This window comes from Gambusia affinis, linkage group LG06, assembly GCF_019740435.1.
Source record: "Gambusia affinis linkage group LG06, SWU_Gaff_1.0, whole genome shotgun sequence".
Taxonomy (NCBI): domain Eukaryota; kingdom Metazoa; phylum Chordata; class Actinopteri; order Cyprinodontiformes; family Poeciliidae; genus Gambusia; species Gambusia affinis.
Window position 1 is genome coordinate 22,279,812 of NC_057873.1, and position 23,861 is coordinate 22,303,672.

At 38.8% G+C, this 23,861-nt stretch overlaps 1 protein-coding gene across 5 annotated transcripts in view; it reads left to right on the top strand.

Annotated features, from left to right (window-relative positions):
• The window catches only part of gemin7 (gem (nuclear organelle) associated protein 7), a 42,521-nt gene extending 19,347 nt beyond the window's left edge, over positions 1–23,174 (top strand). Inside the window, exons 2-3 of one of the 5 annotated variants that reach the window (XM_044120707.1) lie at positions 17,623–17,692; positions 22,281–23,174. In XM_044120707.1, coding sequence (XP_043976642.1) covers positions 22,290–22,676 — 387 coding nt within the window. In that variant the 5' untranslated portion in view covers positions 17,623–17,692; positions 22,281–22,289 and the 3' untranslated portion in view covers positions 22,677–23,174. Of the gene's footprint in view, positions 1–17,622; positions 17,693–20,344; positions 20,425–21,960; positions 22,117–22,280 lie in introns of those variants that run through there. The other 4 variants (XM_044120703.1, XM_044120704.1, XM_044120706.1 and 1 more) reach the window with 4 other exon arrangements.
• The last annotated feature ends 687 nt before the right edge of the window (positions 23,175–23,861 follow it).

The window sequence follows — 23,861 nt, forward strand, 5'->3', positions numbered from 1 at the left end:
AAGGAAGACGCTGCATCTTATTTCAGGATCCAGGAAGACAGAGGCTGAACACAAACGTCCCTGTCAAGCAGTCTTGTAACATTCATCTTGCTTCGTGGCCTGGAAATGATGTCTAACAGGAATAACTCCAGTGTTTCTCAATTCCAGTCCCCAGTCCCTTCCTGCCCTGCATGTTTCTGCCACACACATGGATTGAATCCGTGGGTGAGTAACAGGCTTCTGCAGTACTTGATGGCTGCAGAAGAGGTCATGTGATCATTTGGATCAGCTGTTCTGGAAAAGAGGCACATTTAGATGTGCCTGCAGAGCAGGCGGCCTGAGGACTGGAATTGAGAAGTACTGAATGTGAACTCCTAAATGCATATAATTACTGGTCTTCCATAGATCTGCTCCTCAGTGACGCTTCCTGAATTCTCTGCTCAAACATTCTTGAGCTGCAACTTCCGAGTCCACCTCCTCCATCAAGGAACATTTTCCGCTGCTAACTCCGGTCTGTGACTCAGCTCACCACACAAGCCAAGACCCCAAACCCTCTTCACCCCTTCCTGCTTTCATCATTGACCTCAGACTAATTAGATCTGTCGCAGATTCTCACCTCCCCATAATCGATTCCTCATAATTTTCACTCTTCTCCCACTCGTTTCCCGGCAGTAAAAGCTTCACTGCGTGGAAGTTTGTATTGCAATAAATCTGTTGAACTTTGATTTGTAGCTCTGTTTCCATTGACCAAATAATAACTTATCACGTTTACAAACGTATTCGTGATTTTAATTACGCTTGTTATTTAATGGAAACACCACAATTGTAAAATTGTGGGGAGTTTTTGACATTAGCGGTATATCGACGAGGTTTTGGAAATGCTGTCGTCTCCCGAGTTTCTCTCTCGTGGGCCAGAAGCTTGCTTCATTAATGACCGCATAATTCCAAAAACATGCAAAAAAAATGTAAGCCACACTTTTCAGCTTTTTTTGTTTTGTTTTTTTGCAAAACGTTTTAAAACCTGTGCATCATTTTTGCTCCATTCTTCAATCACACATTAGAACTGTACTGCTGCTCTGTCATGCCCCATTGAATGTCTTTCATCATTTACACGGACTATAAATGTACTATATTTGTATCCTTTCCAGTAAGTCATGCATTCCAATCTTCAAACGTGGGTGTGTTGCTGCGGAGAAGTGTCATGTGATCAAATACCAGGCATACTGCCTAACCTAATACTGGAAAAAGAATAATAAACAAAAATACTTAGACAAACTCTGTTCCAATTAAACCAAAAAACGACTTTGATAGTTTATGTGCTTGATTTTTAAGTGATCTTGTGCCAGGTCAGTCAGCATAAAAGCGCATAAAGAGAAGTCACTGTTCTATTTAAGTTCCAGTATTTCCACTTAGGTTTAAGACAAAATTTACATAGAATATTTACCTATCCAGCAACAGAAATCCTTGCTTGTGATAATCATTTAAAATATATTTATTAATGTAGTTCTAATTATTTCTTATAAATTTTTTTTATGATTGTGTTGTAGTTTGTTTTGTTTTCACTGGTTGTATTTATTATACTGGACAAAATGTGTTTAAGTCAGTCAAGGTTAGCTCATTTAAACTTATTTTATGTAACCTTGGTTTTGGCTAGTCAATTTATCCACTGTCCAGGGTCAATAGATGAAAGTTTGACTTTCTCTTGCTGTTTTCGACTAGGTTGCTGTTGTTTGAGCACCTTTGCATTGGGTAGCTAGCTTGTTAGCGTTCGGCTCTGGGATGCTAAAGCCCATCATGTAATTGTCACTGGTTTGTCTGAGCGGCAGCAAACAAACTTCTCATTCAAGCTTCAAGTTGAGTGGAAAAAGTGTGCTTTGAGCCTGGTTGTGCCTGTGAAATCACCACTCTGGTGAAGGAGTTAGCCCACATTGGTTTGGATCCCTTGTGGGTTTGGCTCTCCACGTTTTATTGGTCATATGTCATGAGGATTCTGGAAAATTTTGTAAAGCAGTGATGTGAATTTTTGGTTTTTGTGGCGATGTTGACTCACTTTTGGTCAACCTTTTGGTGTTGCTGGCTGTAGGACAGCAGTCACTTTTAGTTTGAATATTTAAACCTAGTCACTTTCTGTGTCCACTGCACCTGGTGACGCTTGCGGTGCTCTGCTGTCAGGCTTCAGCAACCCTCCTCATGCACAAGCCACTGTATTTTTGGTTAATGTTCATTTTCTGCATCTTAGCCACTGCATGGTCTCCTGTATTTGTTTTGACCTTGAGCCAACTAACTCGATATTTATTTAGCCCTGGAGCTGATTCAGAGTTTCCTTCTCAGGAATCAAAACCACAACCAATGACTGAAACATTAGACCTTATATCTACTTCCCATGAGTGGCAACCTTCTTGCTCCTCAGACCTCTCCTCCCCTGTGAGTCATTTACCTCAAATCACTTTTCCTCCATCTGGTGTTCATCCTCCACTTCATTTAATAAAACGTCTTCACACCCACTAGTGATGCAATAATACTCCGTTTCCTTTCAGTTGTCAGTAACAGCTGTCCTGGCATACCTGTCACTATTGGTGTTGGGAATCTTTGTAACTGAACCTCCCACCATTAACCTTTCATACTTCATGCTACAAAATCAGATTGGATTGAAGTCAGCGAATAGTGTGAGAAAATAATCGCTGACATTATCGCATTGATTCATGAAAAGGGTTAGAACTGATACAAAGCCTGTGTTATGATTCTGGCCCATCTGCCTGCACTGTTTTCCTCCTCAGCCGTCACCTCTGCAAACAAGGTTCATCAGATCCACCTACATGCTGCTTTGCTGCAGTACAATCAGGTTCATGTCATCCACCTGTTCACCAGTAATTTTATTCAGCTCCCAGACAGGCAGACGTGCCAGATCTTTGAAAGCCTTTCGTGTGAGTAGATATCCAGTGTTTCCTCCTTTGCCTCTCCACAATCATGACCACATTGCTTTTCTCTCTCTCGCTCTCTCTTGGATTTCCTTGACTTGCCCTTATCGCTGGCTTCTGTTTTCTGGACACAACCTTGTTTCTGCCCCTCGCTTTCTGGGGCAGAAACCCACTCAGCACACTCACCCCTGGATTTGTCTGCCTGAGACTGCCTTCACGTGCCTGACCTGTTTATGTGCCCTAACTCCTGATTCAATGTCTGACCCCCAGATAAGTTTGTCTGCTTCTGCCTCCCTGGTTCTGACCGTGCCTCAGCCTTTTGACCTCAATCAATTAATCAATAAAATTTTATTTGTATAGCACATTTTAGCAGCAAGGCATTTCAAAGTGCTTTACATCAAATCAAATACAAAAACACAATGCAACATAGAATCAACAATCAATACAGAACATTAAGTCAGATTCCGTCAATAAATTTGCAATTGATTACGTTTCAAATACAACTCTAAACAGAGTCCTGTCTCCCCATGGGTTGATACCTGCAACCAGACCACTGTGCTATCAGTGTTCATGATAACCAACACCCCCAGAGACAACGCCTCACCACAGTCTCACTAAGGAACCAAGATCCTGTCTCCATTTCCGTGTTTGTTTTTTTTTGTTTGTTTGTTTATTTTTTGGGGAGTGGGATTGTTTTTTTTTTGTTTTTTTTTTTAAGAAGGTTTGGGGCTTTCTTCTCTGAGCTATTTGACACCAAGAATGTTACAAGCCACTAACCAGTTTCTCTGTCCTCACTTGACTGGGACCAAGTGGTTCCCAGTCTTGCTGTTGGTCTCCTACCCCATACACAGCTATTCTCAACCCTTTCCTTTGGTTTACTGCTTTTGACTGAAATTGTGGCTCTTGAGAGCATTACAGCCTGAGAAAACATTTCAGAGAATGTCTGGAACAGGAACAGAGAGTCTCTGACTAATTTAAACTGCATATTGGCTAGGGGTTGAACCAATTAGTCGACTCTAGGACGTCTCGCGAGTTTTTACATTTCATGTCGACTAGTCGCAGTCATGTGATTGCCGGTGGTGACAGCCTGTGCTGATCTGACAGCACAGTTTACGTCACAAGACACAAGAAAAATAAGTTAATACATTAGTTTAAATGATATGTAGATGGATGCATATTTGTGGTTTTACAGTGTTTTTAAAAGGAGATGGAGTTGCAGCTGCAGTCGACTACAAAACACGAGCCGTCTAAAACTCGCCCCCTTCCCGCTAAGGATGTCACTTAGCCGGCTCGCGAGTGTCTGTCACGACGATCTAACTAATACATTATGATGTTATGTTGCTGATTAAATAAAGATCTGTGGTAATGACAGCTGCTGATTAAATTAAAGCCTGTAGTTGGTAATGACAGTGTATACTTGTCTGACATATAGCCGTGCTAAGAATGACACTTCGTGCTTAGAAGTGTCATCAGATCAGCTGTCAGAAGTGTATGACACTCTGACAGCAGATCTGACAGAACACTGGCTACAAAATGGCGTCTTCAAAACAGATCGAGGACAAGCCCGCATCTTGTCAAACAGGTAGAAATTCGTCAACAGTGTGGAAATATTTCACTAAAGATGACTTACTTACCGTAACATGCAAAATCTGTGTAAATGCCGTATTTTTCCGTGAAAACGGGTAATAAAGCCTGTACGTTACTCCAAAGCTTTGCGTCTTGCGTTGCTATGACGTCACAACGACTAGTCAACTCGACATCGACTCGACTTTTATCATGTTGACGTTGACTAGAAAATATCTTAAATCGTTCAATCTGCTGAGTCAGCAGAGCTTCCTGCCGCGCATCGGGCGGAGGAGAAGCAGGTGGTTTCGTTGAATTCAGCTGTAACCAAACGGGATCCGTTCATAACAAGTTTGGCTTGTGATGTTCCAAAAGCACCATGTAGTCAGTGTGATAATTTGACTCCTATAGTAACTATCCAGAGATCATCAGCATCAGCCGGTGTTTAGAAAAAAAAGTCACACCCGACTTTGTGCAACAAACTTTTCCCCGCTGCTCACGAAGAATGATCTGTTTATTGCTCTTTTAATTCTCCATAATAGACTTAGTAAGCAGGAGAAGGGGATTGTGTGTGTGTGTGTGTGTGTGTGGGAGGGAGGGATCAATATTTGCCGTGAAAATAGCTAATAAAGCCTCCAAGTAGTTGTGAAGGGTTTTTGTGCTTACGTCACTATGACGTCACCGCGACTAGTCGACATCGACTCGACTATTATCATGATGTAGTCGACCTTAAAAAATATGTAGTCGTTCAACCCCTAATATTGGCAAATATACACCCACAGTCAAAGACAGCGTTTACTGCACTTCCTCCACAGAGTCATCGGCCAAAATTCCACGGAAATGTGGCGTCAATCTTCAAAGACTCAAAGATCTGTTTGAAATTGACCGCTCAAACAGGAAAATGCATGAGTACAGCAAAACATATTTTCAAAATAATTCACAAGGGCAGACTATAACTCCTTGAAATACCAGCTATATTAATGGAAATATGGGCATACTTATACATGCATTTTGTCAGAATGTATCAATTGTGGCTTTGCAAACGCACAAAACATGCAGATTTAATTCTGAAACCTATTAAGTCAAATTCCTCACTCAAGTTACAGCAGGAGCACCAGTTGAGGCAGACAAAGTGGGAGAACAATGGAGGGGAAAATAATTTTGGAAGTTGAGAACTACATTATATGACACCACCCAACCTTTTTATCACTGGCTTTGTTATGGGATCTCATTTCCTGCATGTGGGTCTTGTTGCACTGCAGGGAAGAGACACAAGAAATGGAAATTGGGATTGCTCTAGAATGGTTCTGCAGTGATGATACGATTATTATATATATACAGTACAGACCAAAAGTTTGGACACACTTTCTAATTGAATTCAATGAGAAGATCTGTTCAAACTTTTGGTCTGTTCTTTATATATATATATATATATATATATATATATATATATATATATATATATATATACACGGTAATATAAATAATTCCAGTAAAGGAAGGATGCCTTTTCATCTTTCCTTGAAAAGGAAGGATGAAGAATGTGCTTTCATCCAGCACACCAGCTGGGTTTACTGGATGAATACCCAGCACACCAGCTGGGTGTACTGGGCTTATTTTGACATCTGCGGTGTCGTCATACATAAAAGAGTACCTAGCTTTCATACTAAAACTTGGTACAGAAACAAATTTTTAAAAAGCAGCACACAAAAAGATTTGAATGTATAAAACCAAACTTGCACATGTGGCTTCTTGCTGTTCTCTCATACATCACAATTTTCATGAAATAGTGTGCAGCTTACCTGTCCCTGCTTGTGTGTTAGGTGAGGTATGAGGCTAAATGTGGTTCTATTTCATTACGTATAGACAACAAAATCATGAATAAGGATGGACATTGATTCTCGCTGAGTTAAATAACCTACTAAAGTAACATTTCAGTGTATTTACGTGAGTTTGTAGTTTGTTGGCTGCAAAAGTTTACTTCACATTCTCAGGACAGATAAAAGGTTAGTGTATATTTGTGCAAACTTCGATGCCAAGTTCATTTTTATGCATGAAACATTGTGTTGCCCCAGGTGAATGACGTGACGCTAAAGCAAGATCTCACCGTTCCCATGCGGAAGTGGAGCATACTTATGACCAATCAATCAATCAATCAAATTTTATTTGTATAGCACATTTCAGCAGCAAGGCATTTCAATGTGCTTTACATCAAATCAAACACAAAAACACAATGCAACATAGAATCAACAATAAAAACACGACATCAAGTCAGATTCCGTCAATAAATTTGCAATTGATTACGTTACAAGTGGGTTTTTAGTTGAGATTTAAAGGAAGTCAGTGTTTCAGCTGTTTTACATTTTTCTGGACGTTTGTTCCAGATTTTTGGTGCATAGATGCTAAATGCCGCTTGTTCTGGTTCTGGGGGTGACAAACAAACACGGGCCAATGTGTAGCCACAGTAAACATTTATTGTTTTGAACCCAGGTTCACAGATTTATCTGTGATTTAATCATTAATGATGACAAAAACCTTCACAAGAACATGTTATTCTGTCTATCACTGCAGGATGGAGTTGTCCATGAGGTCAGCTGCAGGCATTTACCCCATCTTTTACATTTTTCTAACCCCCTTTTGGGTTTTAGAAATAGAACAAACTCTATTTCTCCGTCTAAATGATCTGGTTGTGATAAACCCCAACACTGTCAAAAATGCAGTTCCTCCCTGTAAGGGGCGTTTACTTCGGGACAAATTGCGACTGCCGATTGGTGGGTTGCTGACGAGCCCTCCTGCTTTTTTAGGATTGCATGTCACATGAACCCCATTGAAATCACCGTTTTCTACATGTACTGTGAGGGAATAATATCCTGGACATCTGTTTTTGTATTATTTCAATTTTTTTCAAACACCACAAAAGTGTTAAGAGATGAGTTTTCAATGCTTACAAGAAAAAATCACAAACATACAACAAAAAGTCCTAAATGTGGCAGATAATTCAAAATCTCATTTCCATTGTCAGGACGAGAAGCAACACATTAACTTATGATCATTTTTATGGAAAACCTCGAGTATGTGGCGACACCAGAAAGAAACGGAAGAAAAAAGACATCTTATAGCCAACTACGTCACTAAAATAAAGCACTTAGTGGGCGTTCAACTTCCGAAATAAAGCTTGGAAAAGCAAATACAGAGAGGCATGCAGGATTACTCACAGGACCCTACAGAGAGGATGGAGTGGGTGAAACTACAGGAAGCTGCCAAACATTTGGGTAATCTTTCTAAAACTGAGGAACAGGAACCGCACAGGGAAAAAAAAATCAAAGCATTTTTAACTTTCTCAGGCTTCAAAAATCCTCTATCTAATTCACACATTAAAGGAAAACAAGATCAAAGGAGCTGCACAAGACATCTGCTGTTTAATAAGATATCAGGCTGTGCTTAAAGTATGTGTTTCCTTACAAATCAGATCTATTTATTCTGCTTTTGTCTTGATCCCAGCCTGAGTGAAAAAACAAGCAGTTTCTTAAAGATGATTTAGGTCATGTTTACATGAAACTGCTGATGCTTTCAGATGTTGATTGGGGAAAAGTGCCACCAGGACACATTGAATCAGTTGTTATCATACCAGGGCACAATCCGCGTTGTGATTTTAGCGTAATGTCCAAACATGCAGGTGCTTCTGACTCTTAGCTTTTCCCTCACTAGTTTCCATTTCATTTAGCAAACAGTAATCTGTCTCCTATGATGCAGGGGCTCAGGTATGCACACCAGTATGTATTCCTTATCAGACTTTGTGTGAAACTTACGGTAGGTTAAGTAGCACAACACAATGCGATTGTTTTTGTTGTTACATGCCCATGCAGGCGCACAACATACCTGCAGCTTTGCATTCTGCACATGTGAACTTGCACGCCCGTGGGGTACTTCTCACCTGTGTCCTCGTTTCAAAGTGTGCCAGTATCAGATACTGATCATTGGAGACCTGTACACGTGGGGCTAGATTGCAACAAAGATGTTATGGTTTCACTGAAAACCAGCTGAGTGAAAGCAGAGTCGTAACTTACTGAGGGTAGTTAGTTGGTAGAGTGGAAGTGAACCACTCTCCTGGAGGCATGTTGTAGATGGGACAAATTTAGGCATGGCTAATTACATTTGTCCATGGAGAGCTGTTTTTCCAAGGACTAAATTATGCGCACATGTTTTGATTACATCAATGAATGACCTTTAGCGACATCTGTATTGATTTATTTTTCCATGTCAGATTTATTTCCTTCCCCTGCATTGTGTGGTCTTCTGGGTATGGAAATTGACAGGATGCTAATTTTACAGCATATCCAAACAACCTGCTTGATATCATCTGAAACAATTATGACAAAATAAACATTCCTGAAGGACCCTTTAGAGAGGATGGAGGGGGTTAAAGCACAGTGCCTTCATTGATGTCTCCTCATGAAGGAGGCACTGTGTGTCTAAAAATGTCTGGAGTCTATTTTTAGCAAATTAGGATTTCACGTTGCTGTAATGGAAAAAAAAATATGCTAATTATGTTTTAAGACTTGTGGCTTCCTGCAAACATTGGAAGATTCCTAACCAAAAAACTCCCACACATCTGACATTCTGTCTCCAATCCAACCACCAGGGAAATAGTTTGAGATACTGTAAAATTATTTTATTCCTCTTGCACCTGACCTCTTTGTATTTCATCATAACCAAACAGATTATGACCATTACACAAAGATATAAATTACATTTGCATTGTCACTGTGAATCTATCGGCAATGAAAATTTGCTGTGTGTAATTCTAATGTATTGATAGTTGAAAAATAAAAATTTGATTAAAGAGAGTATAAACACGGACAAAAACTTACATCTAGTGGGATCCTGCAGCAGCAATTTTAAACAGAAATGATGGATTTCTAAAAAGTTAGATTATTTCTGTGTGTTCAATACTTGGTTGAGCCTCTATTTGAATGAGTAACTGTGTTCCTGCAGCTGACATGGAGGCAATCAGCCTGTGGCACCGCTTGTAATAGAAAACCAGGTTGATTGACGGCAAGCTTCAGGTCATCTGCTTCATGGGTGAACACCATGGTCCTTGAAGCAGCTTCTGATACCTCTAACAGTGATGGTAGATGCCAAGAACTGGATAAATCTTCATAGAGCTTATTGGCAAACAGAAGACAGTGCCATGTTGTTTATTCAATCTTGAGAAGCTATTGCCATTCTCTGTGCAGATAAGATATCTAGCCCACGTGACTATAGATATTTTGACAGTGAGGTTGTGACCTCACAAATCTACAGGAAAATCTGAGATGTCAATACTGTGTCATAACTTATCAATGGCCTTAAGAATTCTCTAGCTTTGACATGCACTGCTGTTTTTAAATCGACCTTACATTGAAAGGTGAAAGTATCATGAATACATTGATGAATAAAGCCTCATCTGGTTTTCCAAACAACTCCAGGATCCTCTTCCAGGCCACATCTTTTGCTGCCCACCTTCTTTCTGATAGAGAAATATCTGGTGTCCTGTCTTCTTTGCTCCCATGCTGTCATCCTTTGACATGACACAGCAATATTGTTCATGAGAGAGAAGAGGGACCTGCTGGATTTAGCCACTTTGGTTGTATCTGACAATATAGGTTCGCCACCAAATTATGGGTATAAATTTAGATTAGAACAATAAATAACATTTAGTGACATCGGTTTTGATTTTTTTTTCCCTCCTTAAAACTTGCATCTGGTTTGTGGTTTTGAATGACAGGAATGGAAGAACGCCTCTGCACTGACTTGGATGCATTATCTAGCATTGATGACACATTTGCTAAGATCTGTCAGCATCTAAAAAAAGGAAACTGCTGGTGGATGACCGCTGCAATCACCCTTTCCTGACTTGCATTTGTAACATTTCTCATCATAATTACAAAATGCTGGTCATGGTTAAGTAACGACCTGGGTTTTATCCATATGTACGGTATACTGACTTAGCTAATGCACTGCAGAAATCCCAATTTTCACATTTAATTCAGACAATAATGTTACACCAGCACCATGACCTTCAGCCTGCCACTCATGCATCCTTTTTCTTGTTTTTATGCACTCATATTGCTGCCTCAGATTAATGATCTCTGTAGCTCAGTCTTTCCAGTAAACCTCATCACTTCAACTACTCGTTCCAACAACTGTTGTCTCTTCCTTACTTGATTTCAGCCAGTTGGGGAACCACATAGGAGACTTTTGAAATCTTGACGTTATAATTTCAGTCCTGCATTCCTCTTGATCTCAGTGGATTTGGCAGGTCATAGTGGTGTTTACTGGCCCATCTAAGAGACAATTTAGAGATTCAGAAAAATGTACCGGTACCGGAAAAACTGTTTCTTGTGGTAGCCTTAGCATTCCTGGCAGGCTCCATTGTGGTGAACTAGCTGTAGAGTAGCAGAGAGGAGCAGGGTTTGAGCAGCGTATAGACAAGTTTGATTTACAGTGCCAAGACCATCCACCTGGCTCTGGTGGTCTTGACTAAGTTGTGAGCTGCAGAGGTCAGCAGGAGCACAGAGGAAAGGCAGAGGTGCTCATTATCTTTATGCTTTCACAACAAATTGACAATTTAGTTTTTATTTTAAAAAAAGAAGAACTTTGATTTATTTAATAGATATTCCATTCTCCAGCTTTCAGAGACTGTAATTTCTGTCTACTGATATTTGCGAAATAACTCCAGCTCAATCAGATGGGGTGAAGAGCATATGCAAGCATCATTCTTTTTAAGTCTTTCCCCAAATTCTTCTTGGCTGAACATTGACCAAGTCATTCTAACACATGAGCATGCTTTGATTTAAACTATTTCACTGTACAGTCAATCACTACTGACTATATAGTCAGTAGCTCTGACTATATAGTCTGTAGACAGCCAGTCTGTATAGTCTGTAGACAGCCAGTCTGTATAGTCTGTAGACAGCCAGTCTGTATAGTCAGACTATACAGTCTGTATAGTCTGACTATACAGTCTGTATAGTCTGACTATACAGTCTGTATAGTCTGACTATACAGTCTGTATAGTCTGTCTATACAGTCTGTATAGTCTGACTATACAGTCTGTATAGTCTGACTATACAGTCTGCGGTCATCCACCTGTATAGTCAGACTATACAGACTGTATAGTCAGACTATACAGTCTGTATAGTCTGTATGTCTAAAGACGGTTACATGTCTTTAGACGTAACCGTCTACAGAAGAGGTTACATGTTTTACAGTCATCTGAAGTCATCTCGGTGGTTTCCAGGCAGCCAACAATTGCCTCTAATAAGCTAAAGTACTTCTCTTATGGAAGTTGGTCCACATGGGAGGGCAAGCTCACAAAAGTGTAGTGTTTTTATTTTTACAGCAAAAATGTACAAATGGCAGGAGAGAATTGGCCCCATCTCAACTGCCAAGAGATGAAATGTCCACTGAGACTCCAAGATGGGATCAAAAATGATAAAAATCTGTGTAATGCTAACCTTACGTTACACTCAAAAGTGACTGTATAGTCTGACTCACTACACAGTCAGTAGCTCTGACCACTGACTACACAGTCACAGCTACTCTATAGTAGCTGTTATTTTGCAGCCTTAATTTTCTTACAAGATCCCCTTGTGTCTTGCTCCATCCAGTGTCCCATCAATTATGTCGAGCTTCTACCTGTCCCTGTTGAAGAAAAGCATCGTCATGGTCATATGCTGCCACCACTGTGCTTCTCCAGATGATGTGTTCATGGTTATGTGCAGTTTTAGTTTGTCTGATGAAACCAAGTAGTACATTTTTGGCCTCATCAGACCAGAACACCTCTGGCTTGTGGTAAACTACAAAAACAAACAAATGTGAAGTTTGTCAAAATTTGTTTACTTCTTCTTTGAATTCATTTATTTTTTGCATGTTTCTTCAGACATTTGTTGGTGTTTTGAGTTCTGCTGCGTTGCTCTTGACGTTGGGTGGTTACCATAGTAACCAGTAGCTGACAGCTCGTCCCCTTTTTTGTAGCTGTCTGTAATTGTGGGGGCAGAAGCTGCCAGACTGACCATAACCACTGTTAAGGAAGAGCATTTTAAATTAGCTTAATTTGAAAAAGTTTGGCTCACTCTTCCTCTGGATCCCAGGTCCTCTCAGCGGGCAACGTGCGGCCACAAGGAAAACAACGATGCGTGATGACGTCACAGAATTACAGAGTTTAATCCAATAGAAAACAAGATATGAATTAACAACAAAACCGCAGAGTTACAGAGATATACATTCATTACCTGAGACAGACAAAAGATAGAGAAAGAAAAGGCAAAGACATGTCTTTGGAGAGAGCTGGTGCCAAAAAGGCAAAATAATGGCAGCTTTCTGAATTATTATTCCTGTGCACGAACTCTTATACTGAAGGTGTGTCTTTCCTTTTTAATATATTCAATTAAGGCGTACCTCTGGTTGACCAACCAGAAGCTACCCTAAACACTCAGAAAAACTTAGAACTCCCCCTAATTTACGCCAAAGATCAAAGGCCATTTGCTCTCTGGTAGAACAATGGAGCAAGCAGCTGCATCCTGGTTTTCTGGGCTCTAGGGCCATTTGGGCAAATAAAAACATAAATCAAGACTTCACAGATACCTGTGAAATTCAGAGTGTCTCCCGTTATCTCTCCTCACATAAATTCTCAGAACAAACCTGAATCCAGTAATTTGGTTCAAGGAAAGGTTACCTTCACAAAACCCAGTTTTTGCTCATCTGGAACCAGCCCCTCAAAAGATTGATTATTGCCTTGTCATATAAATTCAACAGAACACAATGAAGTACAATTCCTTGTTCTAACCTATGAAACATCACATTCCATCCTAAGCATTGTTACACAATCATTTTCCAAAACCCCATTTAGCACAAGTCCTGAGCAATTTTCTAACAAAACATTTTCATTCAAACAGTTTCCATTTGATTCTGATATTGTCCCAGATAGTATAATTTTCAAATACATTCATCATTTACTAAACTAGTAGTTCAAAAATTAGATAATACCCTTCTAGTTAAAAACCTGCTATTAGTACTTAGAAAAATGTTTTAGAAATTAAATGTTAGTGGTTTTAACATTTTATGTTGTAATTAGTTTTATACCATCCCAGATATTGGTTCTGGCAAACTTTTGACCTTCTGTGAACCAAAAAGCTCAAATGTTACTGCCTTCCAGGAGATGCTAATTTTATGGCCTCCTGACCTCTGATAACACAGCAGGAGCTTCCTCGAGAGATCCCTTTTGATCTGCATTTGGTTCTTGTACTTTGAATACTCACCAGAAACCTGTTCAACATTAAGAAATTTGTTCAAAATAAGAATGCTCAATATACCTTTTACACATGGCGTAAGATTAACTGTGTTAAGCACTAAAAATAATCATTTTTCCTCAACACCACCAATTTGATTTTCCTATTTTATTAAGAATAAATACAATGAACCTGAATGCGTCTGTCGTAAAGTCAGCCTATTGGATCTGGGACAAGCAAAGAAGGGTTACACGTGATGGACATAATACTGACAAAACCTACTGCCCTCAGCCACTGAGGTGTTATTTCCAGTGGAATGAAACACCACAGCAGTTTCAGCACAACCATGACCGCTGTTGAATAGTTTCTGAAAAAACTGCCTCTCCTCCCAAGTGTTTTACACACAACGTCATTCAACATCTGCATTTCAAAAGAGATAACATGGCCTGCATGTGCCTCCAACTGAAGTTATTTCAAATATTTCTCGCCGCTGTTCCTGCCAAGGGAGGGACTCCTTCTTTCCATCTCTGGTGGAGTGACTCAGCAGTCAAACACAAGTTCCCTGGGAAGAAGTCCAACCTCAACATGCTGAAGCACTCAGCTACGTGTGCTTCCTGGCATCTCCTGTACAGCACTCTGTTCTATTTTAGTGTGGTTGAAAGCCATAAACTGTGAAGCCAATACCCTTCAACCTGGCCAGTAGCCCAGCAAGGAAGTCAAAACCTCTTAATTACACCAGAATCCATGAGATCCTGGCGATATCAAAGGGTTAGGATTAAAAGCCCGCCAAGCCTTCACAAAAGAAAAAAGTGGGAAAACATTTGACCTGTTGGTAATAATGTGACTAAAGAATTTATTTATTAAAGTCTTTTCTTAATTATGCTTATCAGAGATGCAACACTAGTGAATCTCTTGAGCCCTTTTTTGATTTTTATTTTGTAAATGATATTTTGTTTTGACAAAGTACAAATCATGGTTGAGGACTGTCCAGCTTCCAAACATGGGAAAACCCTATACTTCATCTTAGGGTCAACACAAGAAACACACACAACCATCAGCACATTCACATCTGAAGAAAGTCTCAATCTAATCTGTTGTGCCTTTCAAAAGTTTTCATACATTTTTGTCCTTCTTTTAAATGGGCACTATAATGTATTTTATCTCCAGTCGATATTTAAATGTCGTATGTGTCAAAAACAAATTTGACTTCACATTATGGATTTATCTGACACCTTGAAATTGGCCTCTGTCTTTTTAAGAACGTCCTCCCCTTTCTGAAACATCCTCTTCAGCACATCATCGCAAAAATCATTCTGAAGCTGCTTAGAGTTGCTCTCATGAGCATCGTATTTTGTTTTGTAAGACTTCCACCAGGTGTATAACTACTGCTGCTGCTAGTCTGGTGGAGCTTTTTGAGGACTAAAGCTCCAAGGCAGAGCTTTGGGAAATAGGCGGTGCATTGTAAGTAGGGAATTTTAGAAATGTTCTGCCTGAGACACACTCAAAGTTTTTGCAAACTCTCTTTCATGTTTTCATGACCTCAGAACTTTTCATGGCATAGTTATGAGGTTATATATTAATAAAAATTTAACAATCAGGAAAAGGGTTTCTTCTAATGATGTTTTGTGCAATTCATCCACATTATGAGCCTAGAAATGTCTGCAAATATTTTGGAAGGTTTGTGATGTGGTACTAGTGTTTAATAATTTTTAAGTTGTGTTACAGTACCATCCTTAGGAAAAATACACTGTAATTGCAATATGCTTTCAAAAGTGAGTGTGTCCTGCAAATTTCCAACTCAGTCGACATGTTAAAAGACCCCGCAATGCTGGGATCACGACTCGTAGGGAAGTGGCAAGAGGAAGCTGAAATTGAACCTACAACCTTCCAGTCACAAGATGACTTCTCTGCCCACAGAGCCGCAGTCGCCCCCACATTGTGACAAAATACCATGTAAATATCAAGTTGTGAAAACGTCAGACACTGCAACATCCATGCTTTTTAACTGAAGGGTAAATTATTACAAATAATATTATATTTTAAATGTTACTCATAAACTCAAGCCCTTTATTTAGAGCCTGAAATGCTGTTTTGAGAAGGGAGTGGATTGGCAACAAAATACTTTCATACTTCACTGCCAAAACAAGTTTTTATCGTTTTCTTAAGGCCTGAAGATGAGAACCAGTGTAACAAGCTGGATGTTGCTCAATCACTCAAAGTTTTAAAAAGATAAGCTGCACCACTTAATTTCTCATGAAAACAAACAATCCAGCGTTGAAATAAATGATGAGTAATGTTTTGATTAAAACCAAACCAAAAAATTCAGTTTCCAGCACTGAACCTCCTACTGTGGAGCACAAATAAATAGCTCAGGCTGATTTACAAGCTACATAATATTTGTTTTTATATCTTCCAAATACAATGGTCAATTTCAGTGAGTTCTCACTGAAAATCAAGTTGCATCAGCATGACTGAGTCAGGCTGTTTTTCTGCAGCTCCAGGCTACAATTGAAGTATGACACATGTTTGGCCTGTCGGCACAAGAACTGTTGTGTCTATGTAGAGACTTTGACTCAAAAGCAGACTTGGGTGAACCCAAATCTACATTTAATTAACTAGAATAATTTGGCTCAATTTGAGAGGGCTGCGCATTTGGTAGCACTGTGGTTGTGCAGTTTTGTGTCTAAAATGACTTATCCATCCTCTTCCTACTAAAAGTCTGAGTACTTTATTTGTTCAATTAAATTATGGCATGCTTAGGATATTGTTGAGGCTTTTGTTGGTGTTGTTGCTTTATTATATGTTTTGGCTTGCAAATATTTTTAACTTGATTTTAAGTTAACTTGACCAGCTGTGGTAATGACTTCTCTGAATTGCATAAAGGACATTGAGCACCGTGGGAGAAAACTGTTGTGATTACCTCACAATGACTGTTTTTTAATTAATGAAATTTAAGATTATTTAAGTCTTAACCTATTTAAATCCAAGTGATTTACAACCTGCGACATTCTTCTTATCATTAAAAAATTCTTGAAATATTTGCATGTTTAGCATTAACACTATCACCCTCCTGAGGATTACGTGGCCCTAGAAAAAAAAATAAAAATGTCAGAAACAAATCTCTACATACTGCAAACACCCTGTACCCCATTTAGCTACCAGAAGGTTTTGGTTGTGGTTTCCATGGTAGCTCTACTTTGGTTTGTTGCTTTTTCCTGATCTCTGTTGATATGTCGTTTGTTTTCGAAGTGAGTCATTTGTGCTTTCTTTTAGTAAATGGAAATGTTGGTTAAAAATATAAAACGTACCCAAGGGTACCATAGGGGGGAAAGGTTAGGACAATTCCAAAGGCCATTGACCGACAGGGGGCCCTCTCACAAAAAAAAAAAAAAAAAGGTTTATTTTTCTTATTGAAATATAAAAAAATTGTGGTCCCTGTCAATTACAAAATAAACTATATAGTGTTTTAAAAATAGTTTTATCAATAAAAATTAAATGTTACCCCCTGCCAGACCAAAATTCACACATCTATATTTTCACTGAACCCCCTGTATCTCTACCTGAAATGGTTCGTTCTTGCTTGACGGCGTTCAGCAGCAGGCAGTTCAAGACAAGAGTGGCTGTGGCTGCTACTGTTCTGAAAAATAACCAAGAAAAATAATAACGTCAGGTTTTCAAAAAGAGAGAGAGAAAGCCAAAAGTGTAAATATATAACCCAGTTTGTTTACAAGAGAGGTGAGTAGACTGAGATTATCAACCATTTATATATTTAGCTTGGCTACAGACTACTGTTTGCCTCCATTTCACTGGCATTTAATGAATGAAGGAAAGATTTTAACATCATATGTATATATTTAACTTATCCCTGTACCTCTTACCACACTTAACAGACGGGTCAGTCAGCAGCAGCACTAACCCCGATACCAGCATAATCCCTCCTTCCCCGTCCCAGCATAAAAGGTGAGAAACACTATGTTCAGTGACAAGCTAGTTAGCATCATCCAGGGATTTTTCCTGTCTTTATACTCTCTTTACAATTACACAACAAAAACTATGTATTTATTACTCAGAAATTCAAAGAGTCTTTATAAAATCTTGCATTAGCCCCATCTAGAAGTGAATGAGGTTGATTGACAGCACTAAGACCCTCCTCCTGGTTCTGATTGGTTGTTTTGGTCGGAATGTTGCATTAATTTAGCCAGCAGTAGCAGCTCAGGGAGAAGATTGATCTTTTCATAGATTATCTGTCTCATAACAAACTGTCATGACATGATGACAGCTTTAACAAATATGGAGAAAACATATTTTTTATTAAAGTTATATACTGCACCGTGAACAAAATGCAACTGCATAGCATTTTTTTAGAAGTCTGATTTGTTTTATGTATATTTTGCACATTGCCTGTGACTGTTGCTGGGGGGAGAGACCTTTCAATAAGCTAATACTAATAATAAAAAAAAATTAAGCAACCCATTTTCTGTATTTTATGTGGACTGTTTTATGTAAAATTCACTGGCAGTGGATATTGTGCCAGTATCAGAATTGAACCAAAGAAAGCAAGGCAATCGCAGACCTTTAAAATTGTGGCTCTTTTAATGGGTCAGATGGATGTAAGAAACTGTAACAGTATCTGCGAAAGGGGGGCCCAATTAAATTTTTTGTCATGGGGCCCAAGATTCCTGGCAGCACCCCTGAATGTACCAGTGAATATAGATTTGACTTATTGGCTTTATTTGCTCCCAAATCTAGACTCACTGCTGTAGTTTCAGTTGTCAATTATTTCTGAAATGTTTCCCTCTGCTGGTGTGCTTGTGTATTACATGAACGTGCTGGGCCCAAAAAAAGTTAGGCTTTTTTTTGTCAAGGATATAATCAAGGATATAAAGTTAGCCACACCAATATATGGTGTGGAGAAGACAAAAAACATTTAGTAAAGATCACAATAATTATTTCTTGTAACAATTAACAGAACGAAAACCGTGAGGTGGATTGTATTTGCAAACAACTATTCGATTATGCTACTTTGTTCTGTTGAAATACAGACCACTGCACTGAATCCCACTGAAAACCTCCTGATTATTCCACCAAATATTGATTTCTGATCTCTTCCTGAGTTAAAACATTAGTGTTGTTGTTTCTAAATGAATATGAATCTGTTTCCTTTGCATTATTTAAGGTCTGAGAGCACTGCGTCTTTTTAATTATTTTTTTGACCGTTTCTCATTTTCTGCTAATAAATACTAAATCTTTGCTTGAAATTTCAAAGACATGTTATCAGTAGTTTATAGAATAAAAGAACAATGTTCGTCTTACTCAAACATATAGCTATAAAAGTAAAATCAGATAAACTGATCATTTTACAGTGGCCTCTTAATTTTTTCCAGAACAGTATTTTGGAAAGAGACAATAACTGCTTAACACCAAAGCTGAAAAATACCATAAGATGGCGTGTATAAGTATTTAGATAATAGTCAGCTATGAAGAAAGAAACAGGAACAATTTAAATCTTATCTTATGTTCGGCAACAGCTCGAGGAAGTGTCAAATCAGCATGCATATACAGTATGTACGTAAAAATCTAATGTGCTGACAGTGACTGTGTCCATCACAAGACATCTGAATCCTGCTAGACATACTAACAGGAATACAACTGACTTCCTTGCACCCAGACTGTGAGTCTGTGGTAACTTGAAATTAGACTTAGACTTAGACTGACTTTATTGTCATTTTGTATGCACAGGGGTATATACATAACGAAGTTTTGTTGCATACGGCTCAGGACAATGTTTTGAGGTTCCAATGAGGTTACTCCAGAATAAATAAAATACAATATAAATATAAATATAAATATAAATATTGGAGACAAAAGCAAAACAGTCTGACAATATATAGGTCCACCACCAAATTACGGGCATAAATTTTGATAACAATAAATAACATTTAGTGACATCGGTTTTGATTGATGTATACAGAAACCAGTGACTGCTTGGTTTCTCTTGAGACACTAACCAATTAAAAATCTACAGCTAAACATTGCAGAAACAATCCTAACAATACTCAAAATTAGTAGTTGTGGTCGCAGAATCATCCAGATCATTTAGTATTGCGGGGAATACACAGATGACAAACCATCTTCAAGGATATAAACACATGATGGTAATCAGTTTGGACAGATGTTACTCGGCCATCTGCTCTGGAAAAATGTGTTCATGCCAAAATTTAAAGGTAACACCTTTGATATAACAGTCATTTTATGTTAAAATTGCCACTAAATGTGGTAGAAAAATAAGCATATTTGCAAAACGCAGGCAGAACAAAATGTGCAAAAGCCCCAATGAGAAAACATTGAGAAGGCAAATGTTGATGGGGACAACATCAACATTTCATCAACAGATTCCATGGTTTTTAAAAGAGTAAAGTATTTAAATACCATATTCAGGTGTGATCATCTTTTTTTATTCTGAACTTATTTTAATCACAGAGACGAAGCAGAAACTAATTTAAAAAGTTACATTTTCTCACGAAATCTGGATTAAATAAGAGGATTTAGGCAATGACATTATCTGAACTGATGGGGGCAGCAGTACACCATCACTTCGTTTGCCTGCTTGGATCAAGGGAAGGAAGAAGACAACCTACTATAAATCTTGTCTGTTAGCAACTGCTAACGTTGCTAACAGGAGGAAGCTGTCAGTAAGTACAATAAATAACATACTTACAATGTGCTAAAGTTTCAGTTTCAGCTTCACAAACCTTCTATGAGTATTACCCGAAACTAAATTTAATTTAGTGGGTTTGTTGTTCAAAATGTTTCCCAGTAATGAGTTAGAATATAAAGCTACATGTTAACTTGTAAAGTTAGCAAAAACTAAAAGATTTGCTATGTTTGAAAGCTCACAGATTTGAAACAGCTCTTTTGCCATTATTATTATTATTATTATTTTGTTGCTTGTTTGATAAATTAAAGGATTTTTCCAGATATATTGTGAGGATTTTCTTTTACGGCGACACAACGTAATATGCAGATTAAATGGGGAAGCAGTATTTCTGCTCACTTTGGTGTTAGACAGTGTGGAATATAATCTCCAGTGCTATTTAATTTTTATGTTGATGTCCATGCAGCTGGTAGCCTGTGGCACCGGATGAATGTACAGTGACAGCGTGCATACAGTGTTGGTTTAGTGTTGGCATACAGCAGCTCCTTATTATCTGTACTGAATATGGGGTGTAATATAATATAAGGTATTTTGCTATTACGTTTTATTTTGTTTTGTAGATGCACGCAGGATGAAAGGCTAAATGTTCCTCTGCTTTCTAGAAATTATTTTTGAAGATGATAAAAACAGACAATGTTGTAAACTCCATTTAGTCGAACACCACTGGTAGTAAGTTAAATTACAGTAAACATGCTGTTGTTTGAAGCTGCACGCAGTAGATTTTGTAATACTTTTTTTTTTTTGTTAAAACTATAGCTATGTTACAGTTTTAACATAGTTCTCTCATGTCACTGTATGACAAGAGAATCCCTTTACCTCATAATTCTGCAAAAACTTGCCCCTCCTGGTCAGAAACAACCAATCAGAGTCAGGAGGCGGGTCTTAGCGCTATCAGTTACACTTGTGTATGGGCACATTTCCCACCACCATTTAGAGGACAGGTCTCAAACTCCAGTCTTCAATGGTCAGTGTCCTGCAGTTTTTATGCCACGAGTACAAAACACTGGAATGAAACGGCTTAATTACCTCCTCCTTGTGTAGATCAGTTCTCCAGAGCCTTAATGACCTAATTATTCTATTCAGGTGGTGCAGCAGAGGCACATCTAAAAGTTGCAGGACACCAGCTATGATTGGCTATGTAGTCAATCTAAAATTACATTGCTTTTATAACCATTTGTATATGATCACAATGGTTTTATGTTTATTTTTTCATGTCTGTAACCATGGATTTGGGTGTTAATAAAGATTAAGTGTCTGATTAGCTATGCACTTTATACAACATGTTCTCAATATGTAGTTGACACACCTGTTGATAAAATACTGCATCACTGCTGAGGCATATGTAGCTGTGCTGATGTACATTGGAGGCCCAGGTTGCTTTAATAGAGGCCTGAACCTGCTCTATGTTAGTGTCTCATCATTCTCTTGACTCCTTAAATTATCTATTGGCTTTATGTTAAGATAGTTTGCAAGGCCTTTCCCTCGTAGCCCACTTTAACCCTTCTGATGTTTTGTCCAGTTGAAGACCTAAAGCAAAGACGGCAACAGTTGTGGCCCATGTCCTGGTTATATCAAGGTGTAGTGATTCATGAAACACTGGATTCAGCCTCGGTCCACTCCTCGTGAATCTCCACCAAACTTGTAAAAGCGCTTTGCTTCAAGGCTGTAGGTAGCCATGTTTGTCAACTTTCTATCAGTATATTTAGAAAAGCAAACTTGTTTAGCCGTGAGCATTCCTGTGGATGAAAAATCACCTTCAAGCAAAATGAAAATCATTGTTACAGAATCGCTTTAATAATAACTTTTTTTTTTTTTTTCTTTTTTTTTTTTCAGAGTCTCAACATGGCCACACCAGTGCCTGTGCTTCGTCTACCAAAAGGTCCTGACCCAAACAGCCGTGGGTTCGACCCGAACTCTCCTCGCTTCATCGCCCTGTGCCGCACGTCCATCCCCACTTCAGCCGCGGCGGAGTCGGACCCCCAGCAGCTGCAGGAGGAGCAGCACGCACGTTCGGTGCTGAGAGAGCGCTTCCTGCGCTGTCTGCTCGCCATGTCCAACAAGAAGGTTCGGTTTCACATGCACGAGAAGGTGAACGTCGAGGCCACGTTTGGGGCGTCGGACATCGACGTGCTGAACTTTCAGGTGTCCGACCTGCACACTCCCATCGGGGTGCAAAAAGAGGCCCTCATCAGAAGTCAGGATGTCATTTCATTTACATTTGATGTATGACACTTTGGGCCCGAATCCCATGTTTGATCTTGCCGATGGTCTTCTCACTTCAGGATGATATTGTTGCACAATATCTTTACAAAAGTAACTGTTTACGTGCCACCACAAGAGGGAGCCATTGATTTGTCATGAAAGGTATTTTTATACCTTTAGATCAGAAACCAAGTGCTGAACTTGATGCTGTCTGCTGGGAGTTTTATAGTATTGCAGTTTTATTCACAGTTTGATTCTCAGTCCTTCAGTTGTCATCTGCTTCCTGACATGCTGCCTGATATTAACAACATCTCGCCTAAATGGCCACATTTCCATCATCTTCTGACGTGCAACAAGTGTTTCTTTGTTTCTATTTCTCACATTTTCTACATTCATGTTCTTTGTATTTACCCATTTTTGTACCATGTTGAAACATAATTTTGTTCAAATGTGGTTTTGAATACGTTACATTTTGAGAAAAGCGAAATAAAAATGACTGCATACAAACAAAACCTCAGCTAATTTCTTTTCTAACAGAAAGCTTGTTGTTTAATAAGCATTATGTAGTTTCCCTGTCATGCAAGCAACTTTAAACATCTCAGACTACATTATGACATTTGTATGTGATAACCTGTTAGAAAATATAGAAATAATTTATTCACATTAGTTATTCTAGACTGAACTGACATGCAAACTGATGTATTATTTACGTTTAAATAAAAAGTACTCACTCTAACATCAGTGACAAACTTGAAAGTAAAGCAGATCAACTATGCATGGAAGATTTTAGTACAGCCTGGTAGTTCCTGTTGGAGTTAAAGCAACACAAAATACTCCTAGTTAAATGATTATCAGCAGATATGGGCATACAATGTGAATACAATAAAAGGAGGGAAGAGATGAGCATCGGTTTTTGGGAAGTAATTATAACTATCAATGTGGGAAAGATTATGAGGCAACCTCTGAACTATTTAAGTTCTTCCCACCTACGGTGTTGATGATGCAGTTTGTACAATCAAAAATATTTAAGCCGGTTGTCGATTTTCCCAGGAGTAGACGTGCCAGCAAGATGAAACCGTGCAATGTCCCGAGAAATTACAAAACCTAAAAGAGTTGAGCCTCAGGCTCCATTTGTCTCGGCATGTTTAGTGTTGCAAGTTATGGCTAGATACCTGATAGTAGCTCATTTTCTCTCTTAAACGTTTATAGTGG